Raw genomic sequence first — 22,954 nt, 5'->3', positions numbered from 1 at the left:
GCTTCTTACCTAAAAAATCAGAATATTTCCTCCATTGTTCATTTAATTCCTGTATTTTGTGACACCCTGAACCCTGTCAATGGGGAGGAAAAAAGCCTACAAAGGCTGGGAAAAGTAACATTTGGGGTCCATGACAACAGTATTTCTGTAGCATGTGGGCATGGGCCTCTCACAGAGCAGACAACACATCTACATATTCAAATCAGTGAATTCCTATATACCATGACAGAGACCTAAGCACCACGAAGCATGAGGAGAACCATGCATTAATATGGAAGTCCAGCAACACAACGCTTTTTGCCCACCACTGTAAGGTCACTGGAGACAAGGAACACATCTATCCTCAAAGCATCACAAAGCAACTCATGCACAAGCAACCTCTACTCCATACCTCCGTCACTGTTTGCACACACACGGACATCTCACTTGTGGGTTCCCCATCCTAACATTGCCAGATACCACCTCTCACCTGAAATGAACTTTCAAGTAGCCTTAAGGATCCTCTGTTAGTGCAGGCAAGGTCACCTCCCCAGGGACTGTTGTGAAAGCTGATGACCATTGGGGCACAGTCACTATCTGGCCACCCTTCAGAACCAGAGAGTTCAGAACCAGGAGTCAATAATGGCCTACAAGCAGCTCTGCCAATCCTAAAGATGTGGATTTGTTGTCTAGCTTATGAAATGCTTAAAGTAAAATTAATTAGGCCAACATTTTGGATCACCAAGCTGCCAGCAGTTCAATATGGGTATCTTTTGTCTGATATGTGGCTGATGCATCCTGACCACAAATTCTTACTTAAAAAAAATACACAGGAAACCATAACAAACCTTTAAATTCCTCTTTTGAAAATAAATTTAACCTGCAGGTAATTATTTATCTTTTGTGGTTGCCAGCAACCTTGATATGAATGTGGAAACAAGACAGAAAACAGTAACAGACAAAAAAAAAAAGACAGTGTAGAAGTGGAGTGGTAAGGAAAATCAGGGACTACTGCTTCACCCCCTACTTAGTTACAGTCTACTGGAAGTTCAGAACATGTGTGCAACACCCTCTCAGGACAAATTGGGAAGGCATGCTTCTAGCTAAGCTGGGACACAGGATGAGGGAGGACAGAACATGAGAGAGCTTCAGAAGTGGAGGAGTGTGTAATTACAGTAGGCAGGGCTCACACCAGAAGAACAGCTCTGTGGCTTCCTCCAGGGCCAAACTCAAGATTCCCTGCCAAATAGCTACAGAGAAGCTCTGTACCAGAACACCAAATTATAAGGAAAAATTACTAAAAGTAGAGGCAGACATACCTAACAGAAATCCCTGATGCAGAGATGACTGTATAACAATGCCCTCTCAATACACCTTCTTCTATTAAAAAACATATTATAGGTAAAGATGTCAGGAACAGGTAATGAGAATGCCACAAATTCACATGCTTCCAAGAAAGAATTAATTATATGCAGTTATCTGAAAGATCTCCAGGCAGACCTGCCTTAAAAAAAAAAAAAAAAAAAAAAAAGGTGGTTTATGCTATGCAGTCATGTTGCTACTGAGTGATGGCAACAATAAACCACCCATCTACTTAGATCACTCCATGTCGCTTAAGTCAAAGTTGTACAACATATGTATTTCTCTTTACCTGCCCTCTACACGTAAGAGCCTCAAAAAACCTAAACTGACAGAAATTAAACTATACAAAAATAAGTTTCCTCAGTCTACCTAAGACTGCAGTTCTTTCATTAGATCACATTCAGGACATTAGTAATTAAGACACCAGAATACTGTTTATCATCCTTCCTCAGCCATTCACCACTTTTAAACAAGCATAATTAGATTAAAGATTGTGCAATTAAAGCAGTGCTAAGTAGACGCTCACGCAGGACATCACTACAAAAACAGTACCTAGCAACAACAGGTCACACCCAGCTTGTATAAACTCTACCTTATGTAGTGGAGTTCATCAGGAGTCATAAGCCTTTTGTTATTCATGCTGGTGGAAGAGGATTCAGAATGCTTTTGCACACTCTTGTACCTGTAACCTGAACAACACACTGTTGTGGAAAAGAAGAAAGAAACCTTATGGCGGGTAAGTTAAGAGCCTGATTGCTTCAGATATCACTCTACCAAAACAGATGAGTGACATTTGCTGAGGAAAGAGGATAAATTACATTTAGTCGTTCTCCTGACAATGCAGCACTTTTAACGTTAAATGGGTTATTATTTATTATATACTAGAACTTAATTTGGATTGGTTTTGTTTGGTTTTTTTAACATCATGGGTCTTTAACATAGTGGTTTTTCCTGTTACAAAGAGAAACAGTAAGAAAATGTTTTTTCTACCATATCCATTAATTATGCTATTGCAGTGCTTTTGCAGCCACCTAATCAACAAATCTGGGCATCAAACTGACAAATAGCAGTTTGAGTCTAGTCCCTCTCTATAGCCATATATAGCTATATAGCCATTTTTAACTCATCTCCACATATTCACCAGAAACCCTTGTGTAACTGTGGATTTCACAAAGCAAACCAAACTACTAAGGCAGTAAATTCTTAGAGCTAACTAATATAAGTCACTGCCTTATTTCCCGTGCCTCCCAGCATCCCCTCTTAACTCTGCTGTACATCTTGTCTTTGCCTCTCTCAAAGTCTTAGCAGCACTGCTGAGATCCTTAAACATAAGAGGCCCACTAGTCTCAAACCCATGGCTCAGTTGCTATTAAATCCCATATGGGCCACATTTTTATTGGCAGACATGCAAAATGTTCTTAGTTACCTGCATCACTGCACAACTAGCGACAATATGCTCCTGCCGCAAAGAACTGGGACATTTAAATTGCATAGTTCAGGATACACAGGGCTAGAATATCCATGAGTAAAGTGTTGCAAGGCTAACTGCTTTTCAAATTCTGAGCCCAGGCGACCTTCAGAAATATTCTAATTCACTCTTAAGTTAGAGGACTTGATGTTAGAAATGCTGCTTTCTGTAAATCCTTTTCAACTAATCACTTAAGGAAAAAAACTCATCATGCAAGACAGAAACTTTCTAGACATGTCACATCACACTATCAGTGAAATTTTTTTCTCCAGGTGAGGTATCTGAAACAAAACCCTTCACTTAACTGAAAATGCTCAAACATGTTTATGTGCACAGATTACTGGAAAACAACTTGCTCCAGGTCTACTGCGAGGGCCCTTACAGCCTCAAAAGTGCATGAGCAAATTTACCTTTCTTCCAAATAGCTGAAAAAAATTAGTATAATTACAAACAAAACAAGATTTCACAGAATATGATTCTGTGCTGCACATGCACCAGAAAACTCCAATCCCAGCCTCTCTATTGCTACAGCAGAATACTATGGAATCCCTCAGATATGAACTTCAAAATTGGCAACCTATCATGATCGAATAGAGCAACCCACTGCCTCAAGATATGCCACTCCTAGTATTATCACCTGTCCTCTGCTGGTCATCTTTTTCCAGGAGTGCAAAATTACACCCAGCTTCAAGCAACAAGACTAATTAACTTAGGTACAAGATACATGAGAAGATAATGTGCAAGTTCAACAATGAAGATGCCAGTTTTCTATTCATTATCTGTCATAAGTGTTTCCAGGATCAGGTGTGCATTTGTTCGTGAGAGTTTTAAGATTTCTTTCTGTACATCTGTAAAGCATTCTGGGAATGAGAGACCCCCACAGAAAAAGAACAGGAATACGGAAGAATAGAAAAGTCTCTTCAACTTTAACAAAATCTTATTACACTAGGGGGTTGATTTCTACTTTTTTTTAAATCAAAGATAAACTCTCTGACTTAGCTGTTTCACTGAGTAGTTTATTTTGTGATTTTTAATCACTATTTTTCTAGAGCATCTAACTCCAGCTATATATAAGAGAATTACTACATAAGACAAACTTAAAAGATGTACACATTTCAAGGAAGAACGGTTTTAATAAACTTGCCTTCTGTCTCTCTAGCCCTGAAAATAGCAAATGTCAATTGGCAACCTAAACTAAATAAAGCTGCGCACCACACCTCTGACTACAGCAGCACAGAAGCAATCTTCAGGAGAGGACAGGCCTTCAACATCACAGTGAACCTTCAGAGACCAGTGCAATGTGGAGGCAACTTCACCTTTATTGCAAGCACAGGTAATTTCCACATGGCACTCACTCACATGCAAGCCACTCCAGCTCAAAAACACTAGTACCTTACAGCTCTATGTGGGCCACTCTTGAATCATTAAACTTTGTCCTATATCATTCAGGATCCATTGTCCTGTTAGGACTGGGAGCTCTCATTTCAAAGTTCAATTTGTACTTAAAGGAAGATTAATTACTAAGGTAACAATTAACAGAAAGGTAAGGGCCACTATCAGTCTAAAAATAAGTATCTCTGCTACCAAGGACTTACCTGCCATGCTGCAAGTTGTCTTCATTCTGTGGTGCCCAAACATCTTGCAACTCTACCTCCCACAGACCATCACACTCATTTGTCTCCTCTCCATTTCACTGGTTTAAACTCCCCTTGATTAACTTCATGTGTTCCCTATTACTGGAGCAGTCTGCATGACCCCATTTGTAACACTCCTATCTTTATTGTCCCAGAAGACTTCTCAAAAAAATCATCCTGGCAGCTGCTAACAGTTAATGAAGTGTGTGGCCCATCCTGCTTACATATTTTTGAACTACCAAGTTTTCAGGACAACAGGCTTGCCTCCTCACTTCTCTGGGTGTAACTGAGTCGTGCACTTAACACAGAGGGCTGCATGGTATGACTGTATGGGTTGAAGCACAGCTAGTCTGCACAGAGTAAGCATTTACCTGTTAAGCCGCAATCATTCAGTTAAAAAAAATATGGAACTGGGATCATCACTGAGCCTAGGTTTGTCACCCACAGCTATGATTCAGAATTGTTGTCCCCGTTCCCTCTGGCAGGACCATCTCCGTCAGAATCACAGCAGACTAAGGCCGTGTTTAACCTTTTTGAGGAGAGCGCAAGTGGCTGGAGTGCAACCCAAGAACCCAGTAAGCCTGGCTCCATGAACTTCACAATATCCAGCCCAGCCAATGCTGTCATTGGACGATACAAACTCAGACTCCAGACTGTTTCTAGGAACAAGGTCTCTTCAACACTCCTGGGCCAGTTTGTGCTACTCTTCAATCCCTGGTGTACAAGTATGTTTTGGAGTTATTTGAATGACATAATACACAGTCAGGAAATCTGGGTGTCACAGAAAAGCATGTGCATGACAGTCACAGCTACAGGAACATTTTTTTTCCTTTTGTTAAAGATCATTAATTAAGCTTTTGCCCCTTCTTCAGTGCTTCAATACATCAAGGATCCAGCCTCTTGCTTGTAGGATAGGAAATTAGAGGCAGGAAGTACCCCAAATATTTATTCTAAATGTCTTTCCCTGATACTTGTGTTCAGTTGTAAACCAAGCAATATCTACCAGTAAGACACACATTGAGACTAGTGGAGGGACAGGAGCATAGTCACTTCTCCTCAAATGAACTTCATACTTATTTTATTCACTCTCTAAACTGTTAAGAGATACAGCAGGGCATCCTAAGCCTGAATGTACAGGCAGCCTGACTAATTCCCCAGAATTCCATTTGAAGTGAGATTTTCAATTACAGCAAAGCAGATTTCTTTTCAGCCAGCATGTCCCGTTCTGCTTCTAGACGATGATGTCTACATGGCTAATGAAAAGGAGCGATGGGAGTATGTTCTGAATGACAGCGGAATCATATTTCAAGGACTGGAAAAATATATTCAACCAGAAGCCTGGAACTATGGACAGGTAAATATATCACCTATTCCAGAATTTTGAAAATAACAATAGTGGGCAAACAGGGTTTTGCAGAGAGAGAGTCATTGTCTCATGGTATAAAAGGCCAGTATTCGTCTCTCACTTTATGTTTTCTTGCAGATATATGTCTCACTTGTCACATTACAGCAGTGCCAAATAATTTCCCCTGTGTGGAATATGCTAATACAGAAATAAATAAACAAAATACAATTTTAATTTTGAGTATTACACGAATGGGTGAAAGTCTGCATGGTTCTCAACCTTTGTAATGGGCAAAGGAATCTACTCTGTATTAACCTCTACGTACCATGAGGTTAGTACATCTAAATACTTACACAGCTGGTTCAGTAAACGGGTCAAAAGACACTAAGAGGAGAACCTGTATCTACTCAACTGAAGCAGCTCCAGTTGGAATTTTTGAAAACTGATTTGGTCTTCTGTGCATAACTGCTACAAATACAGCATAACTACAGTCCATTTTAGTCACACAGCTATCCTGCAATTTGTTGGGCCAGTGAAAACTATTCCTGACCAATTCATGCCTAACAACTTCACCAGCAGTTGCATGGACAGCACTTCTACCAAACCTCCTCATAACTGTCGCTTCTTTTATACTAATAAATTATTGCTATGTGTCTCAGAGGTCAAGTGGCATCCTTGCCCAACCATATCCATACAGCATAGCATTTTGGCATTCCCTGGACCCAACACAGTTCCTTCATGACCCTAATCCACAATAATTATTTTTGTGGGTTTCTTTCAGTTCAAATAGTCTGATATAAGGTGAATGCAGCCAACCAGAGTGAAGCTTTCATAACAGAAATCGATCTGCAAGGGCATGACAGGATGTGGGAAGGTGCAAAGCCTGCTGAGCCAGACCTGGAGTGGTCTTGTCCGTTCAACTAGGCCACGTAGTACCTTTGTGAATGCCAGCACCTATGGCCCCAAACCATACTCATAAACATGCTTTAAAATGTCAGCTGTCACCTTGGCCCTGTTTCCTTTAATAGTAGAGAAAATGCCTATATACCAACATCGTCCTATTGTGCAGAGTTTATCCTTGGGTTTATGTATGAAACTATCCTTTAATATGTTGCTTGTTTTGATTGCAGTTTGAAGAGGATATCCTTGACATCTCTCTGGCTATACTGGATCGGAGCCTGAACCACCGCCAAGATCCAGCTGTCGATGTATCCAACCGAAACAATCCTATCTATGTGTGCAGGGTTATCAGTGCTATGGTAAAGTAATCAATACTTAGAGCTGTACAATGTACCTCCTAACAAACACCCTCATACTTTATTACAAATGCCTCTGTTTCTTATAACATGGCTAACTTTTCTGCAAAAAAAATAGTCAGAAGAGAAAAGCTGAAGATTTATTTTTAAGAAGTACCCCCAAAGTTTCATTTACCTTCTTCCCTAAAGATTGCTCATAACTGAAGGAATGTTTCCAGGAGCTTTTGGGGAACTGAATCTCAGATGAACACTGAACCTCAGATGTACTTTCCTAACAGATTTTCAGTACTTTAAATTCTTTCACTAATTTGGAAACCCTGTGGCCATTCTGAAATCATTCGGTAAGTTTTTCACATACCAAGAGAACCACGAAGTATTTTGGAAAACTGGTGTTGGTATGGCTGCATTTCATGTGTGTATTTAGTATTCTCCATCTAAGGGGGCGCTCATTCCAATTGTTGCACTTGAGCACACAAAACTCTAGGACTGAACTGCTCTGTCCCACCAGTCAGCCAATGAGTGGTACAAGCAGAGTCTTGTCCTAAGGCCTATTTTCTTCTCTTCCTTTTTCTGTAAATATTTTAATTCTCTCACAAGAAGGACTCTTTCAGGTTAACAGCAATGATGAAAAAGGAGTAGTGGAAGGGAAGTGGAATGGAAATTACTGTTCAGGAACCAACCCCTTGCAGTGGAGTGGAAGTGTGACCATCCTTCAAAAGTGGTACAGGAAGCGATACAAACCTGTCCGGTATGGCCAGTGCTGGGTCTTTGCAGGAGTAATGTGCACAGGTATACAAGAAGAGATGAAGAAACTTTTTTTTTTTTTTTTTTTTAAATTGAAAAGGTAAAATAGTGTTATGAAGAGGCTTTGTCTCAGAGGGGATTAGGAAAGGGAAGCAGGTACCAGGGAAACCATGGAGAAAAAGGGATAAAGAAGAGGATAAAGAATGGGAGATTAAAATAAATGGGTGAATCTCTCTTCATAAAATGAACACGGCAGCTGTTCAAGTGAGTGGAACTGTGTTCTGAGCAATTGTGCATAATGACTGTGAAATGCATCACTGATGAAAAGGTTTTGAGAGTTTGTTTCCCCAAGTGAAAACATATCCGCTAGATTTCTCAGTCAAGAAAAACAGAAAAATACATTTTAAATGTCTGTAAAACAGGTTTACAACACTCATGGTATTCTATACTGCAGTTCTGAGATCCTTGGGAATACCTACTCGTGTGATTACAAACTTCAACTCTGCCCATGACACAAATATAAATCTCAGTATTGATAAATACATTGACATGTCTGGAAAGACCCTGCACTTGACAGAAGACAGTGTGTGGTAAGTATTTTTTTCTTAATATTTCTTCCATTATATTCTCCAATTAAAAGACCTAGAATCATGCTCCTAAAAAACTACCACAGCCTCATGCTTCCAGTGACATAAAACCCACACCAAAGAAGCAACTGAGTGTTCATAAATGCAATATATACTCAGTTTCATAATTCTGAAGAAAGAACAGAAGAGATTCTTTTTATCATTGCTATTCAACATAAAATCTGAAAACACAGCTGCTAACTTTGTCTATATTTTTCCAGAAAAAGCTAAGAGTGGTAAACCTCTGGTCCACAAATGGTCCACCTCTTGTCCCTTGACTCCTAGAGCAGAACACTCTCATAAGTTTTAGATCCAGAATCAGACACTGTTGATTGTCTCAGCCTTTCATGATCAACACAATACTGAGAGGTTACTATGGTAAAGGTAATAGATTTAATGCAACTGAGAAAAACTCCATTCCATCCTTTAGGAAGTGCATGCTGTTTTTTTCAACTCAAGAGAAGCTAGGAAAAACTAAGCTTTTGACAAAAAAAGTGCACAGAAACTATCACACTGCACGTGTGCTGTGCTTCATGCATCAGTTTTTCAGCAATTAAAAGAACCCTGTATCACGTGAACTGGACAAGGGTGACGTGAAGTAGAAAGCAGCTGTAAACAGATACCAGCAGATAGCAATATACACAGAAGACCTTGGGATGTACAGTATGTTGTTCTGGGGTGTCCAGAATTGAATTAATTATTAGTTATTTCCTTTTAACATTATTTGTTTCACAACATCCCAGAATTTTTCAGATGTCTGAAAACAAAAAGCTGACAAAGAAGGGGAAGCGGTACTCAAGAAAGGTGTCAACAGCTCGTCTGTCCAGAGTTTTCATGCCCTCAACTAGGGTCATTATCTTTTAATACAGAACTAATTGTATCAATCAGAGACTCCCTGTTCTATCCCCCTTTCAGGAATTTCCATGTTTGGAATGAAAGCTGGTTCACTAGAGGAGATCTTGGCTCATTTTATGATGGGTGGCAGGTTCTAGATGCAACACCCCAGGAAAGAAGCAAAGGTAACACTATTGTAAATATAAAATGCTTTAGATACTGTTACTTGTAAAGACTGCCACAGAAATTTCAGTTACTACTCTCTTCTACCTATTCCCCCTAAATGTAGCATTAATTCAGGTGCACAAGAAAGGCAACACCCACATCAATCTCAGGTCCATTGCTTTTCTGTCAGTCTTTGGATTGCCTACCAGCATGTAAACTAGTACTTTTCTTGATCCGCTGCCTCCACTCAAGTCAGCATGAGAAGTTCGCATAGCTCCTAACATTACACAGATTGATAAAATGACACAGAACAGCTAAGGCTGGGAAGGTTGGTAAGAGGCTGTTTACTCCAAACCCCTGCTCAGCACAGGTCACTAAGAACAGGTTTATCAGGACCATGTCCAATTGGGTTTTGAATATGTCATAGGATGGTCTCTGGACAAACTGTTGCAGAGTTTGACCACACTCAGAGAAAAATCTGGTTTTCCTATGCTGAAATGGAATTTTCTGTTTCACTTTGTGCCCACTACCACTTGTCCTTTCACTGGCTGTCACTAAGGAGAGTCTGATTCTGTTGTCTATAAATCAGGTGTTTAAACAGATTAATAAGATTTCCCTAAGCCTTCCCTTAATCATTTTTGTGGCCCTTTGCAGGACTTGCTCCATTATGTCCACATCTTTCTTGTATAAGGAGCCTAGAACTGGACACAGCACTCCACATGTGGTCGCACCAGTGATCACACCCCTGGGCAATGGTCTTCCTGACGCTGCCCTGAATGTTGTTGGTCTCTTTTGCTGCATGGGCACACTGCTGGCATTAGATACATTTGGTGGCTTGCACTGCACATATTTAGCAGAAAAACACATTAAAACCCCTTTTAATGAGACGCTAAGTGAAGATTTTAGAGCTTAGAGTCACAGAAGCAAATCAAAGAGTTCACAGTTGAAAATAAATACACCCCATGACTCTATCCTGCACCTCACAGGATATGTATATACAATGCTAGATGAAAGCCCCAAACTTTCTTTGCCTTTGAAACCAGATGACATAGAAGGGCTTTGGTTCACAGCACTAAATGATAACTCAATGGCAAGGGGAAAAAAAGAAAAAAAAAACCAAAACAAGCAAACAAAGAACAAAAAGAAAAAAAAAACCCACAACAACCCAACTACATTAAGAAGCTTGCTAGATAGTAAACGTTGTGGATGACCTATGGCCAGCACTTGTGTTCACATTTTGGTTCCGTTTTCATTTACTTACATAGAGACAACTTCATTGACTTCCCCACTGCTAAGTTTACCAGATTTAGCTTCTTGGTTCTTCAATGTACATACAACACTGACAGTTCGCATCTCCTAAGTCTAACTATACTTCCGACTTGGCTCCCTCTTCTCTCTTTTCACAAGACAGCTTAGAATACAGCCTTGCAAGCTGCAGATGGTCAAAACATTTCACAGAGCAGATATTGTAAAAAGTATTAGCTCTCCCTACAGTTGATTATACTTATAACCTCCTCTGTGCTCCTATCTTTTGAGGGAAAATGTACATCTCTGGACATGCTGGTACTGTAATGCACAGAAACACAGACTTTATCCAAATGTGTCTTTGGACTGACTAGCTCTTGCTTTTGCTGTCAGCATGAGAATTTCTGTTCTTCTGCAACAGGCATTCACTTAACTTTTTCTTCTAATACAGGAATGTACCAGTGTGGTCCGGCCTCCACCAGAGCCATTAAGGAAGGAGACGTGAACCTGGATTATGACAGCTCTTTTGTATTTGCAGCGGTGAATGCTGACTATGTTACTTGGATTCACTACAGCAAGAAAAGAAAGGAGAGAATTTATTCTGACACGAGGAAGATTGGAAAATTTATCAGCACCAAAGCAGTGGGCACCAACTCCCGTGTGGATGTTACTGCTAATTACAAATATCCAGAAGGTAAATTCTTTATTACAGTTGTCTTGCCACAAATGGCCAGAAGTGAAAGGAATTTAGACCTTTGCTGGATTTAGCACTGATTATATTTCTTCTGGAGCAAAGTAATTGTGAATTTTCAGAGTCTTGGGGCTCACTGTCAGCTGATAGTGATTCAACGTGGCCTGTGTGGCCTTTGATTATATACTAATATATTCAATACAAAGTCAGAGCTACTTCTGTAAAATATTCTGACCCAGCTGTTCTGATCAGCTAATAAGAATATTTCTGTTATGACACACTGCAACAGCCAGTCTACAGAGTTGTTTGGGGAGAGTTTCTGCAAAAAGGATCTTTTTCACCCCTCCTGATTTCAGAGGACATGGGAATTGCCCGATCTTATGCTCTCCCAAGAGTTATCTTTCTACTGCTCACAGCTTCCAAGAGGTTCCCATAAACAGTCAGCTAAAGCTGACAGACAGGCTTTACTTGCTAGTCTTCATGATGGTGTATATCCATTTGCTTATGTGTCAAAATTACCATTTAGGTTAGACCTCACTTGCTCTTGTGTATCTTTGCCCTCCTCAACTTTCCTAATCAGGATTTACTGAAAGCAATTCTGGTTCCATCACACTATATCAAGCATGCATTAGATCTCTGACCATGTTATCTTTCAAAGCAGGATCCTTTAAAGAAAGGCGGGTGTATAAAAAAGCACTGAAGCTGCTTGGTGTGAGAAGCACTGGGAGAAGAAGCAAAGTTACAAGACGGAGAAGAAGACAGTCTTCAGCAACATGGAGACAAAGTATGACACAGCCTGCACAAAAACCCAGTATCTCAGGGAAGTTAATCCTTGATGCATCTCCTGTAATTGGCAAGGATATCCTTCTTACCTTGGCACTGAGGAACTTGATCTCAGACTTCAAGACCATAAAGGTTAAACTGAGAGCTTCAGCCATTCTCTACACAAGAAAACCAAAGGCTGAGATACTGCAGCTGTCTAGGTCAATTAAACTTGGATCTGAAGAAGGTAATTATAATTTTATTACAACTTAGGACAAGACATAGCTTTGGTTTGTGGACAAATCACATAGAAATAATGAATGGTTCAAGAAGTGCATGATCTGCAAACGGCTGGAGGTTAGGCTACTCAGGGGAAAAGAAACATATACATATTTGCCCTGTCTTAAGCATTTGCTTTTGGGCACTGTCAGAAAGGATAACAATGGTGACCTTTTCTTCTGACCCAGCACAGCCACTATTAGTTCTATATTATGACTTTTTTTGCTAAGAGAGAACACCTAAGAGAACTGGAGACTACTACTCAGCTACCAGCTCCCCCTAAGCCAAGAATAAAGACATATTAATGGGGGAAACATGAGCCCACATCTTTAGCAGCAGTAGGACAGTAACTACAGACTGCAGCAGGAGCTACACTACCTGCAGACAAGTGACCTTTGCTCTGTTTTTACAGAAATGGTGTGAAAAATGAAATGTGTAACAGATGAATATAACTACCCTCTCAAGCTAATACACAGCACATTATAACTGTGTTAGCAATAGATAAATATTTTTTCTCAAGATCCCTCACACTCCTCTGTGGCACAGAGACTCTGACAGTGCACCCTCCTTAAGGCAGAGGCTGAACACCTGCATCAGCAAGAGAATTTAAACCAACCTTTTCACTTCTGCCTTCATTGCAAGGAAGAAGTATTAAATGCCCAGCTTCAGATAAATAAAAAAAAACCACCATACATATATCCATCGTCAGGAGTGTCCAGCTACTGACTTGTACCTTATCATTTAGCGTCTGATGTGAATGTGAGCAGAAGTTTTCTATAAGCATCGGTCCTGTCAACATCCACAAATACCCAGCCCCATGGTCATGACATCTTTATTCCTTAAAAGACAAATATATTACAAATATCTGGTATTTAGACATAGAAAAACACAGGCAGGGGAAATGATGTTTCTATTTCCATTCCAGTAAAAGAGATTTCATTCAAGATCACCTATTCCCAGTACAAAAACTCTCTGATGGATGACAGGAAGATCCTAGTGACTGCTGTGTGTGAAACCAAACAGGGAGCATCGCTTCTAGTAGAGAAGGATATTGTACTTCAAGATCCTTTTCTTACCATCAAGGTAAAAAGCTACTCTCTGTGTCCCTATAGAGATGTGTTGAGAAGAAGCAACTAGAATCCTTACTCCGACTATTCCTCATGGGAAGGAGTGTGGAAAGTGAAATCATGCCAGGGGGCCATTTGATCTTGTTGCTCTAGTAATAGGCAATAATACTGACACAAAGGAAGTGAAACACACTAAGGAAAAGTAAACCTTTCCAAAGTATAAATATGCTATGGTATTCATAGAATCATAGAATCGGCTGAGTTGGAAGGGACCTCAGAGATCACCAAGTCCAACCCTTGAACCACTACTGCTGCAGTTACAAGATCATGGCACTGAATGCCACATCCAGTCTCTTTTTAAATATCTCCAGGGATGGAGAATCCACCACTTCCCGGGGCGACCCATTCCAATGTCTGATCACCCTCTCAGTAAAAAAATTCTTTCTAATGTCCAATCTAAACCTCCCCCGGCACAACTTAAGACCGTGCCCTCTTGTCTTGCTGAGAGCTGCCTGGGAAAAGAGACCAAAGTATTCTTGCCACTGCTTGCTGACAAGGCACTGATAAAAATTCTCAAGTGTTACATGAGGGTTACAAGGAAAGTTTATGTACACAGAGAGAGACAGAGAGACCTACACCATATCTAGGCCTCCACTTTTGCTAGGGAACCCTGATCATTCTATTCCAGTTTATTTAGGAAGCCTGATTTTTATCAAAGACATTTCCACTGACTAGCTGATAATGCCTGGGGGGTGTGAGGCTCATTATTACTAATACTCAAGGATGTTCCTTCACCATATCAGGAAAACTGGCACTTCACACATTCTGTAGAATATTCTCAGATGATTAACCATTAGAACCGGAGGCCCTCACTTAAGACTGACAAATGTTGCACAATGGGTGAAAAGCAATTCTTACTCTACAGGAAAGACCACACCCTATGTATGTCTTCCAGGGGAGGGTTCTAAGTTTGCACAGACCATCACATCAATTGGTTTAATTTCTTCTGGACAGTCCAGGCACATTCACACACTTCTATCAGACAAAGTATGCAGACAGTCTGTGGTTCTGTGAACAGCATAGAGGGAAGATGGTAATTCACAGTGTCTTTCACAGCCCCCAGACTAGATTAGTTATCCCAAACAACTCTGCCAGTAGAATACAAGAAAACCAAAGTTACACACAGGAATAACACGTTTGAAGTTTTGTAGGTTTAACAATTTCTGAATACCATGTTCTAGTAATACCTTGTAAATAGCCTTCTGTGCTGTTTCATGCAAATAACAGTGCCATCTTACACAGGACAGGCACCTGATTTAATTTACTTCAGTTCAGTGACTAAGTTCCACAATGAGTTTATTTTTCTGTTAAGTGAAACTTCTGTATAAACATACAGGTAATAACAGAGAAATGCAACTAGTGTGTGCTGAACTTCTCCGTTAGGGTAATTAGTATTACACTATCTACAAAGGTAACCAGATAGGCCAATTCCACTTCAGTCAAAAAAAAAAAAAGTTTTGTTTGTTCGTTTGGGGTTTTTTTTGCATAAGACACCGCAATTTACCTCTCTTTCACAGGACAGATGTTTGCTAATCCTAAATCTTACACTTAGCCTAATTAAAGCTCACTTGAATTAGACTGCCTACAGTAGTTAGCCATATATATGCCAAGTTAATTCCTATATTCTCATTCTGTTCTCCTTTTGGTAGCATATCATAAGTGACATGATGCATATATGATATAAAATCACCTGCATGCCCAGGACCAATGTGTTCAAATGAAGAGAAAGGCAGGCAGTAGTGCCAGGAGGCCAGCGTGGATGAGCAAGGAACTCCTGAACACACTTCGTGGTAAAAATAAAATTTACAGAGGATGACAGCAAGGACGTATAATCTGGGAGAAGCACAGGGATGTAGTCAGACAAGCAACAGATCAGGTTAGGAAAGCAAATACACATAGAGAATCGGATCTGGTAAGGGGGGTTACAGACAACAGGAAACATTTCTATAGGTATGCCAATGGTAAGAGGAAGACCAGGGAAGACTCAAGTCTGACCCCCAAAATACATGGTAATTCCTGGCTCCTTCCCATCCAGGAGATCCTAAGAGGGTAAAGTGGTTTTCAAGAAGAAAAAGAGAAAACCATGAGAAAGAACAGAAGCTCATGCCGTGGCTAAGCAGAATGTTTTTTATCTGTAGGTCCTTGGTTCAACAGTGGTACACAAGGCTGTTAGTGTGCAGGTCACTTTTACCAACCCATTGTCTGAAGTGGTGACAGACTGTGTGCTGAGAGCAGAAGGTAGCGGCCTCCTCAAAGAGCAACTAAGAATCAAGTAAGTCTATTTGTCTAAGAACTCATTCATGTTGGTGCGAAATCTGGAATATAAGGTGGTTTTTTTAAAAAATAGATTCTTTCTGTCCATCTCACGACTTTTGTTTCCACCAACCTTGGACAAAATACCACCACGTCAGTACTCTCCATGTACTATTTGGAGTTTTTCACACCTCCTTTGCCAAGCTTTGAATTACAGAATGCTCAAGGAGTTGAGAAATGGCTTGCTTTTAATGGCAGCATCTAATTCAGAATGCTATAGTTTGTGACTCAAGTACATAAAGGGCAAAAATTGTAAACCTTTCTCCTTTTCTATGGCTTGCAGAAGAAAACCAAACAGTCCTTAAAGGATAAGAGAGATATATTTTTTCCTTTGGACATTAAAATACTAAAGCGCCGGGACATATACTGTAATAAGATTTCTTAAAAATGTGTTCACTCATGTACCAGTAAGGAATTCTTCTCTTATCTCCTCCATGTTTATTATTTTACATATTTTTAAATTTTAAATATTATTTTTACAGGTCTCCAAAACACTGGGGGGGGAGTTAGAACCATAAACTGAGAGAAAACCAAAAAAAGATAGCTAAAGATGAGTAATGGCATATATCACTAAGACTTAATGTACACTGACTACAAAATGCAGGTCTAGATCCTGACCTTGAAATTTAACTTCCTTTACAGCACCAGTATTGCTCAGCTTCAATACCTCCTTAGAGCAGAGGCCCTTTTCTCCCACTCTCTCAGCCTCCTTGCATTGAATAATTTCTAACCAAGAATAATTTCTAACTACAGACATAAAATCAATAGGCAGTTACACCGACCACACCAAAATAGAACAAATCCAAAATAGAGATATCCAGAGTACCATAAATAATGTTGTGAGCATAAGGGTAATACATAAAGTTGTATTTGAGCTCTTCTGAAAATAACATTACTGACTATTCCATGCGCTCAGTGTTTTGCTTTCATGATAAAACCACTAATTCCCTATCACAGATTGAGAACTGCAACTATTCCACAACATCCATTACATCTTTATCAGTTCCTCAAGGGAAGGGTTGTGGGGACTGTGAGCATGGCAGGTTATGTCCGCCTGTGCTAGAATCATACAAACACAGCAGCCATTTACTCTGGTTCTTCCTTTCCATACTGTCTTACACTTGCAGTGTCTGAAGAATATACACTGACAATGTTTCAGCTGCTTGAATTCACTGCTGTATTTTCTTTTAGTGTGGCAAGAATGGCTCCCATGGAGAGCTCAACAGTCCAATTTGAAATCATTCCCTACAAGAGCGGCACCAGGCAGCTTCAGGTGGACTTGGTTTGCGTCCATTTTTCAGATATTAAGGGATTTGTGATGCTTGATGTGGCTCCTGCTCACTGATACAACCTGTACCTCAGCTCACTTTTGCCTCTTTAGGAGTCTGGTGTTCCAACATTATTATGACTGGGAGCACAGAAATGCAGACCACTCAGCTAAAGTAGTTATGTAACAGGAACGGAAATAAATAAAAAGGCGCTATACTGTAATGACGGTGTCATCTTTTTCCTTCCCTAACCTGCTCTATGGATTCATGAATAGAATTGCTAGAGGAAATCATTGCATAACTTAACTTGAAGGAGAGCAATCTAGTGTCTTGTTTTCAGCATTAAAGCTGGTAGCAATGACAGCAACAAGATTTCCAAGGAACACCATTTAAAAATCACTGATTTTATAAGCTTCATATAATGTAACTTATTTATATTCACTAATATTAGCGTCGTTCAATAACAGCCAAAGTTATTACTTGCCCATGCCTGCTGCCACACTTCATCCAGCCCTTTATTTGCATCCTACAAAACCACTGTACTCATGATAGCAGAGGTTCTACCTATTCCTTTCATGCAAGTACCATAAAGCAAGCAAGAAGAAAGGACTGGTTTTTTTGTTTGCAAAAGCAGATTTTCTGCAACACTTCAAGAAGTGCTCAGAAAGCACAGGATAGGAGGAAAAAGCTCAGATCAACATAATTGGAAATATCAATGAAATTCACAATTAATAGTCCATAAAGCTGTTGAAAGTAAATCTAACTAGCCAAAATAGCAAAGATCTGAATGTTCCTAAGAGACAACGCAACCTCTTCCTTCAGGCAACACCTAGTAATAACACCTTTCCTGCAATGGACAATCCCAGAAAGAATGTTTTAGGGACACAAACTGACTCTATGACACAGAATAAAATGAGGTACCATTTAGATTTCTTTGATTTAGAGCCAAAAGAATCTTCAAACATGTAACCTCCTATTTTATTACATCAATTACTTTATTTTGCCACCCACATACACATTTACAAAGGATGCAGAAGCTTGTCAAAACTAGTCAGCCCAGAGACACTGGAATGAAGAATTAATGGGACACACACAAAAAGGAATTCAGATTTCCCCAGGCAAAGGAGAGGGGAATAGGTAGCTTTGCACTTATCAATTAAGTTTTACAGGATCTTGGAAAGTCAGGGCATGCAATCCTCCACCAGCTTCAGAAAAGGCCTTGAAGTAGTGTTGGTATTTCACAAAATCTCATTAAATCTTGCAAGAATGCAGAATGTCATTACATTTACCACACAATACCGACAGTGTTTCTTTTTAAATACAATCCAGGAAATTATTTCAAACAGCACTTGTCATATGAGCCTGGAATGACCTCATCATAATTAACTATTTGTAAAGGAACCTTCCTTCAAATGCAAATCAGCCCTGAAGCTTGCGCCAAATTCTAAGCTTTGCAACACTGCAGGTCACAGTTTTTCAGGGTGTAAGCATTATTAACTGGTCTCAGCAACCACACCCAGTTCAGTTTCAGTGATAAAATGAAGATCTGGCCAGTGCCACAAACAAGAAATACACATTCTCCCTGCACTAGACATAAGGCAACTATGCAATTAAACTAATAATTATTACAGAGTAAAATGTGTACATGCCGAAGGAAGGATTTAAATAGCTTTTGCAAAACCTTCAATCTTTACACAGCCCTTGGTCAGTAGCCAATGGGAGTTAATGGAGTAAAATATGGCTAATTATCAGTATTTTTCCTTATACAGTTGAAATCTAAACTTGCCCAAGAGGCTGGCCCAGCCCTCACGCCATTCTGGTCACTCAAAAAAATCAAGTAAGCACTAGCTGATACGACACTTTCATGCTGTTAATGGATCTTGAAAGACACTGAAACCATATCCCAGGATGGTGAACATTTCTGTTCCATTCTGTTCTCCTGATCTAAGTTTCCAGAGGCTTTCCAGAGCCAGTCATTACTACACTTTTACATATTAAAAACAAACAAACAAACAAACAAAAACAAACAAACAAACAAACAAAAAACCCAACCACACAAAAAGCTGGTAATTTGAAATTACTTGGTTCTGTCACCAAAGCTGCACTGCTTTACCATCTGGTATGTAACTGTCCGGTGTACTAGATTCGAAGGATACGGCTCACAACAAAAGGCAAAACAAAAGGTATAGATGTATTTCTTGTTGCTCTAAAGAAAACAAATTGCACCAAAAAGGGAATATTCACATCTAATTCATGGATGTGCCAAATCAGAGACACAAATAGACACAATAGTAGGAAAACACATATGTATTCTTTGATCAGTACATTCAGAAAGAAACACAGTTATTAAAAGATGCTCACATAAAATTTTCCTAGTTCTTAAGCAACTAGGAAGAACTTCAGAGAGTACCAAAAAGGCAAAACAGATTACAAAATAACAGTCAGTGAAATTCAGCTTGGAAAAGGTACAGCAGGAAAGCCCTTCTTAGGCAGGCATTATGCAGAGTGTTAGTTACATCAGCTGTACCAGGTGCAGAAAGAGACCTCAGCATAAACAGACAGTTCAAAGGAGATGCCTGCATCTTGTGTTTCTTTGATTCCCATTAATGAGATGGCAGACAGGAACAGGACAGCAGGCAAAGTGAACAGGAAGGTACTATTTATGATTAACAAGAATTCTCAGAGTGATATTGTCTTGCATAGCATGACACACTCAGTCTTGCAAATTATCAACTATGAGATGATGCCTCAATTGCTGGGATGAAGCTCATGCACATTCTTCTGAGGCATCTGGCACGCTGTACTGTCATAGACCAGATTAGGCTGGAGGAACCTTCATTCTGATCCAGTCTAACACATTGTACATGCTTATGTTTTTGTTGTGTTTTAGAGGCAACTACAGGTTTGGATGAGGTTAATTGTAAGTGAATGTTAATTCTTCCTGAATACTTACAAAAGGAATTCACTTGGCTGATTTCATGGATCTTGTGCACTTATGATTACATATACATGTAAATTGATGTTAACAATACTGCAGCCTAAAGTTCAGAGGTCAAGATCAGTGTAAGTAGAATGTTTATATTACAACTGTAGTTTGACAAACAATGGAAGATATCGGAAGCATGATATTAATGTGTTAAATGTATGAGAAAATTCACAGCTAGCAACTCTACAGGACAATGGACTGGAATACATAGTATAATAAAGGACAGCCTGAGTTCACATGCTTCAACTTCCTGAATTGAAGAAAGCCTGGTATAGAAAAATACACCTGGTATCAACCGACTTTGTGACTAGGGAGATCAGTGAGAAGCTCTTTGAGGAGAAGTGGATTTTGCAGGGGAAAACTAAACCCAGTCTTTTCAAAAGAATGGCACAATGAATGTTGTTCCTGGATCTCCAGCAAAGGTAAGTTATTCCTGCTGAAACGTATCTCTTTCTGGAGCCAGAAACACTTAAGTAATAGATACATGGAAAGTATATGAAAAGAACACCCATAAAACAAATCTACAAGACAAAGAAGTCAAAAGATTACTAAATTTACCCTTCATAGTTCAGACTGAAAAAAAAATGCACTATTTTCCTAAAGTATCTGACCTTCCTTGCTACAGAGCCTTATGGCAACAGTTAGAGAACCCATTTGGTAGTTCTTGAGAACCCATTTGGTAGTTCTTATCACCGTATCTGAAGGACTGCCTATTCCACGTCCAGACACATAACATACCACTATCAAGTGTACTAAGGCAACCAGGTTACTAAAGCAAGGTGAGAGAACCTTTGTGTACAGCTCCAAATACAATTATGCAGTGTGCACAGAAGAAATACAATTCCGAGATGCAACCACCTTTTGAACACCAAAATATAAAGAACACAAATACTTGGTATGTACATTTCAGAAATACCTATCAGTATGTCTCATTGATAGTTCAGAGAACCTGCAGAGACACAAACTGCTGGTTGCATATAGCATATAGCAAAATAGATCAGTGAATCCAAACTTAATTTTTGATAGGGCATTTACAAACAAATTATACAGAAACGGGTGCACCATTTCAGTACCCACAGCAACGAAGATGGTGTTGTGAGTTAGCCCTTACCAAACCCAAGTGCAGTATCAGATGTGAAAGGCATTTAAACTGACAGGCTAAACAACTGATGACTGAAAGAAAAGCTACATATAGGAAGCTGATACTCCAGACAGGGAAAAATGTGATACTCAAGCGGGAAATCTCACCAATTCTGCTGAATGTTTTGACCTCTGCAGTGGCAAATTCCTGTTTCACTCAGATCTTGGATGGACAGCTTCAGCATTGCAAATTCTCACCATGGTCAGGGCAAGCACTTGAGTGCTTTTCAACAGGCCATTTTGGTGTAATGAAAGATAAAAAGAGATAGTATGTACTTCTCTGTTCAGTTTACCAAGTGTATCCTATGCAGCAAATATTACTCGCAGTTTCCAATTTGATCAAGAGGTGGTACTATGTATACACAGCCATGACAAGGCAGGGGTGGTGAGATAAACACCTGCTTGCATCTAAACCACCAGATGTTCATAAACATGTATACTGCAAAGGCGCATTTAAAAACACTAATCATGCATGTGAGGAAAGGCTGACAGAGCTGGGATTGTTCAGTGTGAAGAGAAGGCCTGAGTGTGACAACGTATATAAATATATATACCTGTATATACATTTGTATATAATGTGTATATGTCAACGTATATAAATACCTGAAGGGCAGGTGAACAGAGGATGAAGCCAGGCTCTTTTCAGTGGTGCCCTGCAACGAAACCAGAGGCAAAGGGCAAACCCTGAAGCACAGGAGGTCCCCTGTGAATGCCAGAAAACAATTTTTCAGTGGCACAGGTTGCCCAGAGGTTTGAGTCTCCATTCTTGGAGACACTCAAAAGAATCATCTTTACTACCCAGAATAACTGAGTAAGCTTTACCAACTCATGGGTTTTTTTATTGGCTTCTCAAATTATATAGTAATTTGTAGATCTAAGTATTGTTAACTCCACAGTAAAAACTGTTAATTACTGACATCTTATTTCCTGTCTTCTGACAGGAAATTTATCATTTATCAATGCCATGTGATGCCAATTTTATGCCCCAAACAAGGCACGGACAGAGTAACTGCTCAGAGACAAAGTTTGTAGCCTTTAAGCAGGAGGTATTTAATAACGGCCGGGGAGCAGCCAGGTTGTCCTGGGCAAACTGCTCCAATTCAGCAATCTCACAATTCAGCTTTTATACAATTTTGCCAGGCAATTGCAACATACATTATGAATAGTCATTATATTGCAACACCTACTTTTAATACTCATAACAGGCAGAGTTGAGGCAGAGTTATAGGCTTGGTCTCCAATCTGGGGAGGATTTTGGGGGTTGTTCCTGTTTTTCATCCTCTTGAACTGGTGTCCTTTCCATAACTTTTTCCTAATTTGGATAGTTTCCTTGTGCATTTGGCAGGGTTTTTTTTGTGTCTGACGAAAATGCTGACTGCTTAGCTCATCTCTTTCCTTATCTCCCTTTGTTTTTCATAGGTCCTGTTTTTTCATGTCTTATTTTGGGGATGCTAGCATTCTTTAGTTCCTTTATGTCAAAGTGACCTGTACCCTAGCGGATTTATTACCTCCGTTGTTTCTCCATACTAAGTTCTCTATGCTTTTGCTTAAGCCTGCATATTGAGTTTAACTCTCTAATTCCCGTATTGCTACACTATATTCGCTTTCTAGGTTTTACCTGGCTTCACATGACCTTGCTTTAATATTAAGAATCTATTTACTCCAAGTCTCCAGTGTTGTTTTTTTTAAAGTAGTCTGCATCATACTACATTCTGTTGAGGTTTTTTTCA

The 22,954-nt window shown here is 39.6% G+C and overlaps 1 protein-coding gene across 1 annotated transcript; it reads left to right on the top strand.

Moving 5' to 3' along the window:
- The first annotated feature begins 2,070 nt into the window (after positions 1 to 2,070).
- Positions 2,071 to 17,175, top strand: LOC103532157 (protein-glutamine gamma-glutamyltransferase 6). Its single transcript, XM_008497891.2, has 13 exons — positions 2,071 to 2,077; positions 3,969 to 4,142; positions 4,929 to 5,168; positions 5,679 to 5,797; positions 6,919 to 7,047; positions 7,656 to 7,833; positions 8,243 to 8,378; positions 9,330 to 9,433; positions 11,110 to 11,352; positions 12,011 to 12,358; positions 13,316 to 13,473; positions 15,656 to 15,789; positions 17,022 to 17,175. Exons 1-13 carry the CDS (start codon positions 2,071 to 2,073, stop codon positions 17,173 to 17,175), a joined length of 2,124 nt encoding a protein of 707 aa, XP_008496113.2.
- The last annotated feature ends 5,779 nt before the right edge of the window (positions 17,176 to 22,954 follow it).

This window comes from Calypte anna, chromosome 20 (genome assembly GCF_003957555.1).
Source record: "Calypte anna isolate BGI_N300 chromosome 20, bCalAnn1_v1.p, whole genome shotgun sequence".
NCBI lineage: Eukaryota > Metazoa > Chordata > Aves > Apodiformes > Trochilidae > Calypte > Calypte anna.
Note: the sequence above shows the minus strand (reverse complement) of the source record. Positions and strands in the feature narration are given on the sequence as shown.

Excerpts from the sequence above, each read along its gene's own strand:
- LOC103532157 (XM_008497891.2), top strand. Across the intron at positions 7,048-7,655 it reads GCAGGGTTATCAGTGCTATG|GTTAACAGCAATGATGAAAA; the intron begins GTAAAGTAATCA and ends GGACTCTTTCAG. Across the intron at positions 9,434-11,109 it reads ACCCCAGGAAAGAAGCAAAG|GAATGTACCAGTGTGGTCCG; the intron begins GTAACACTATTG and ends CTTCTAATACAG.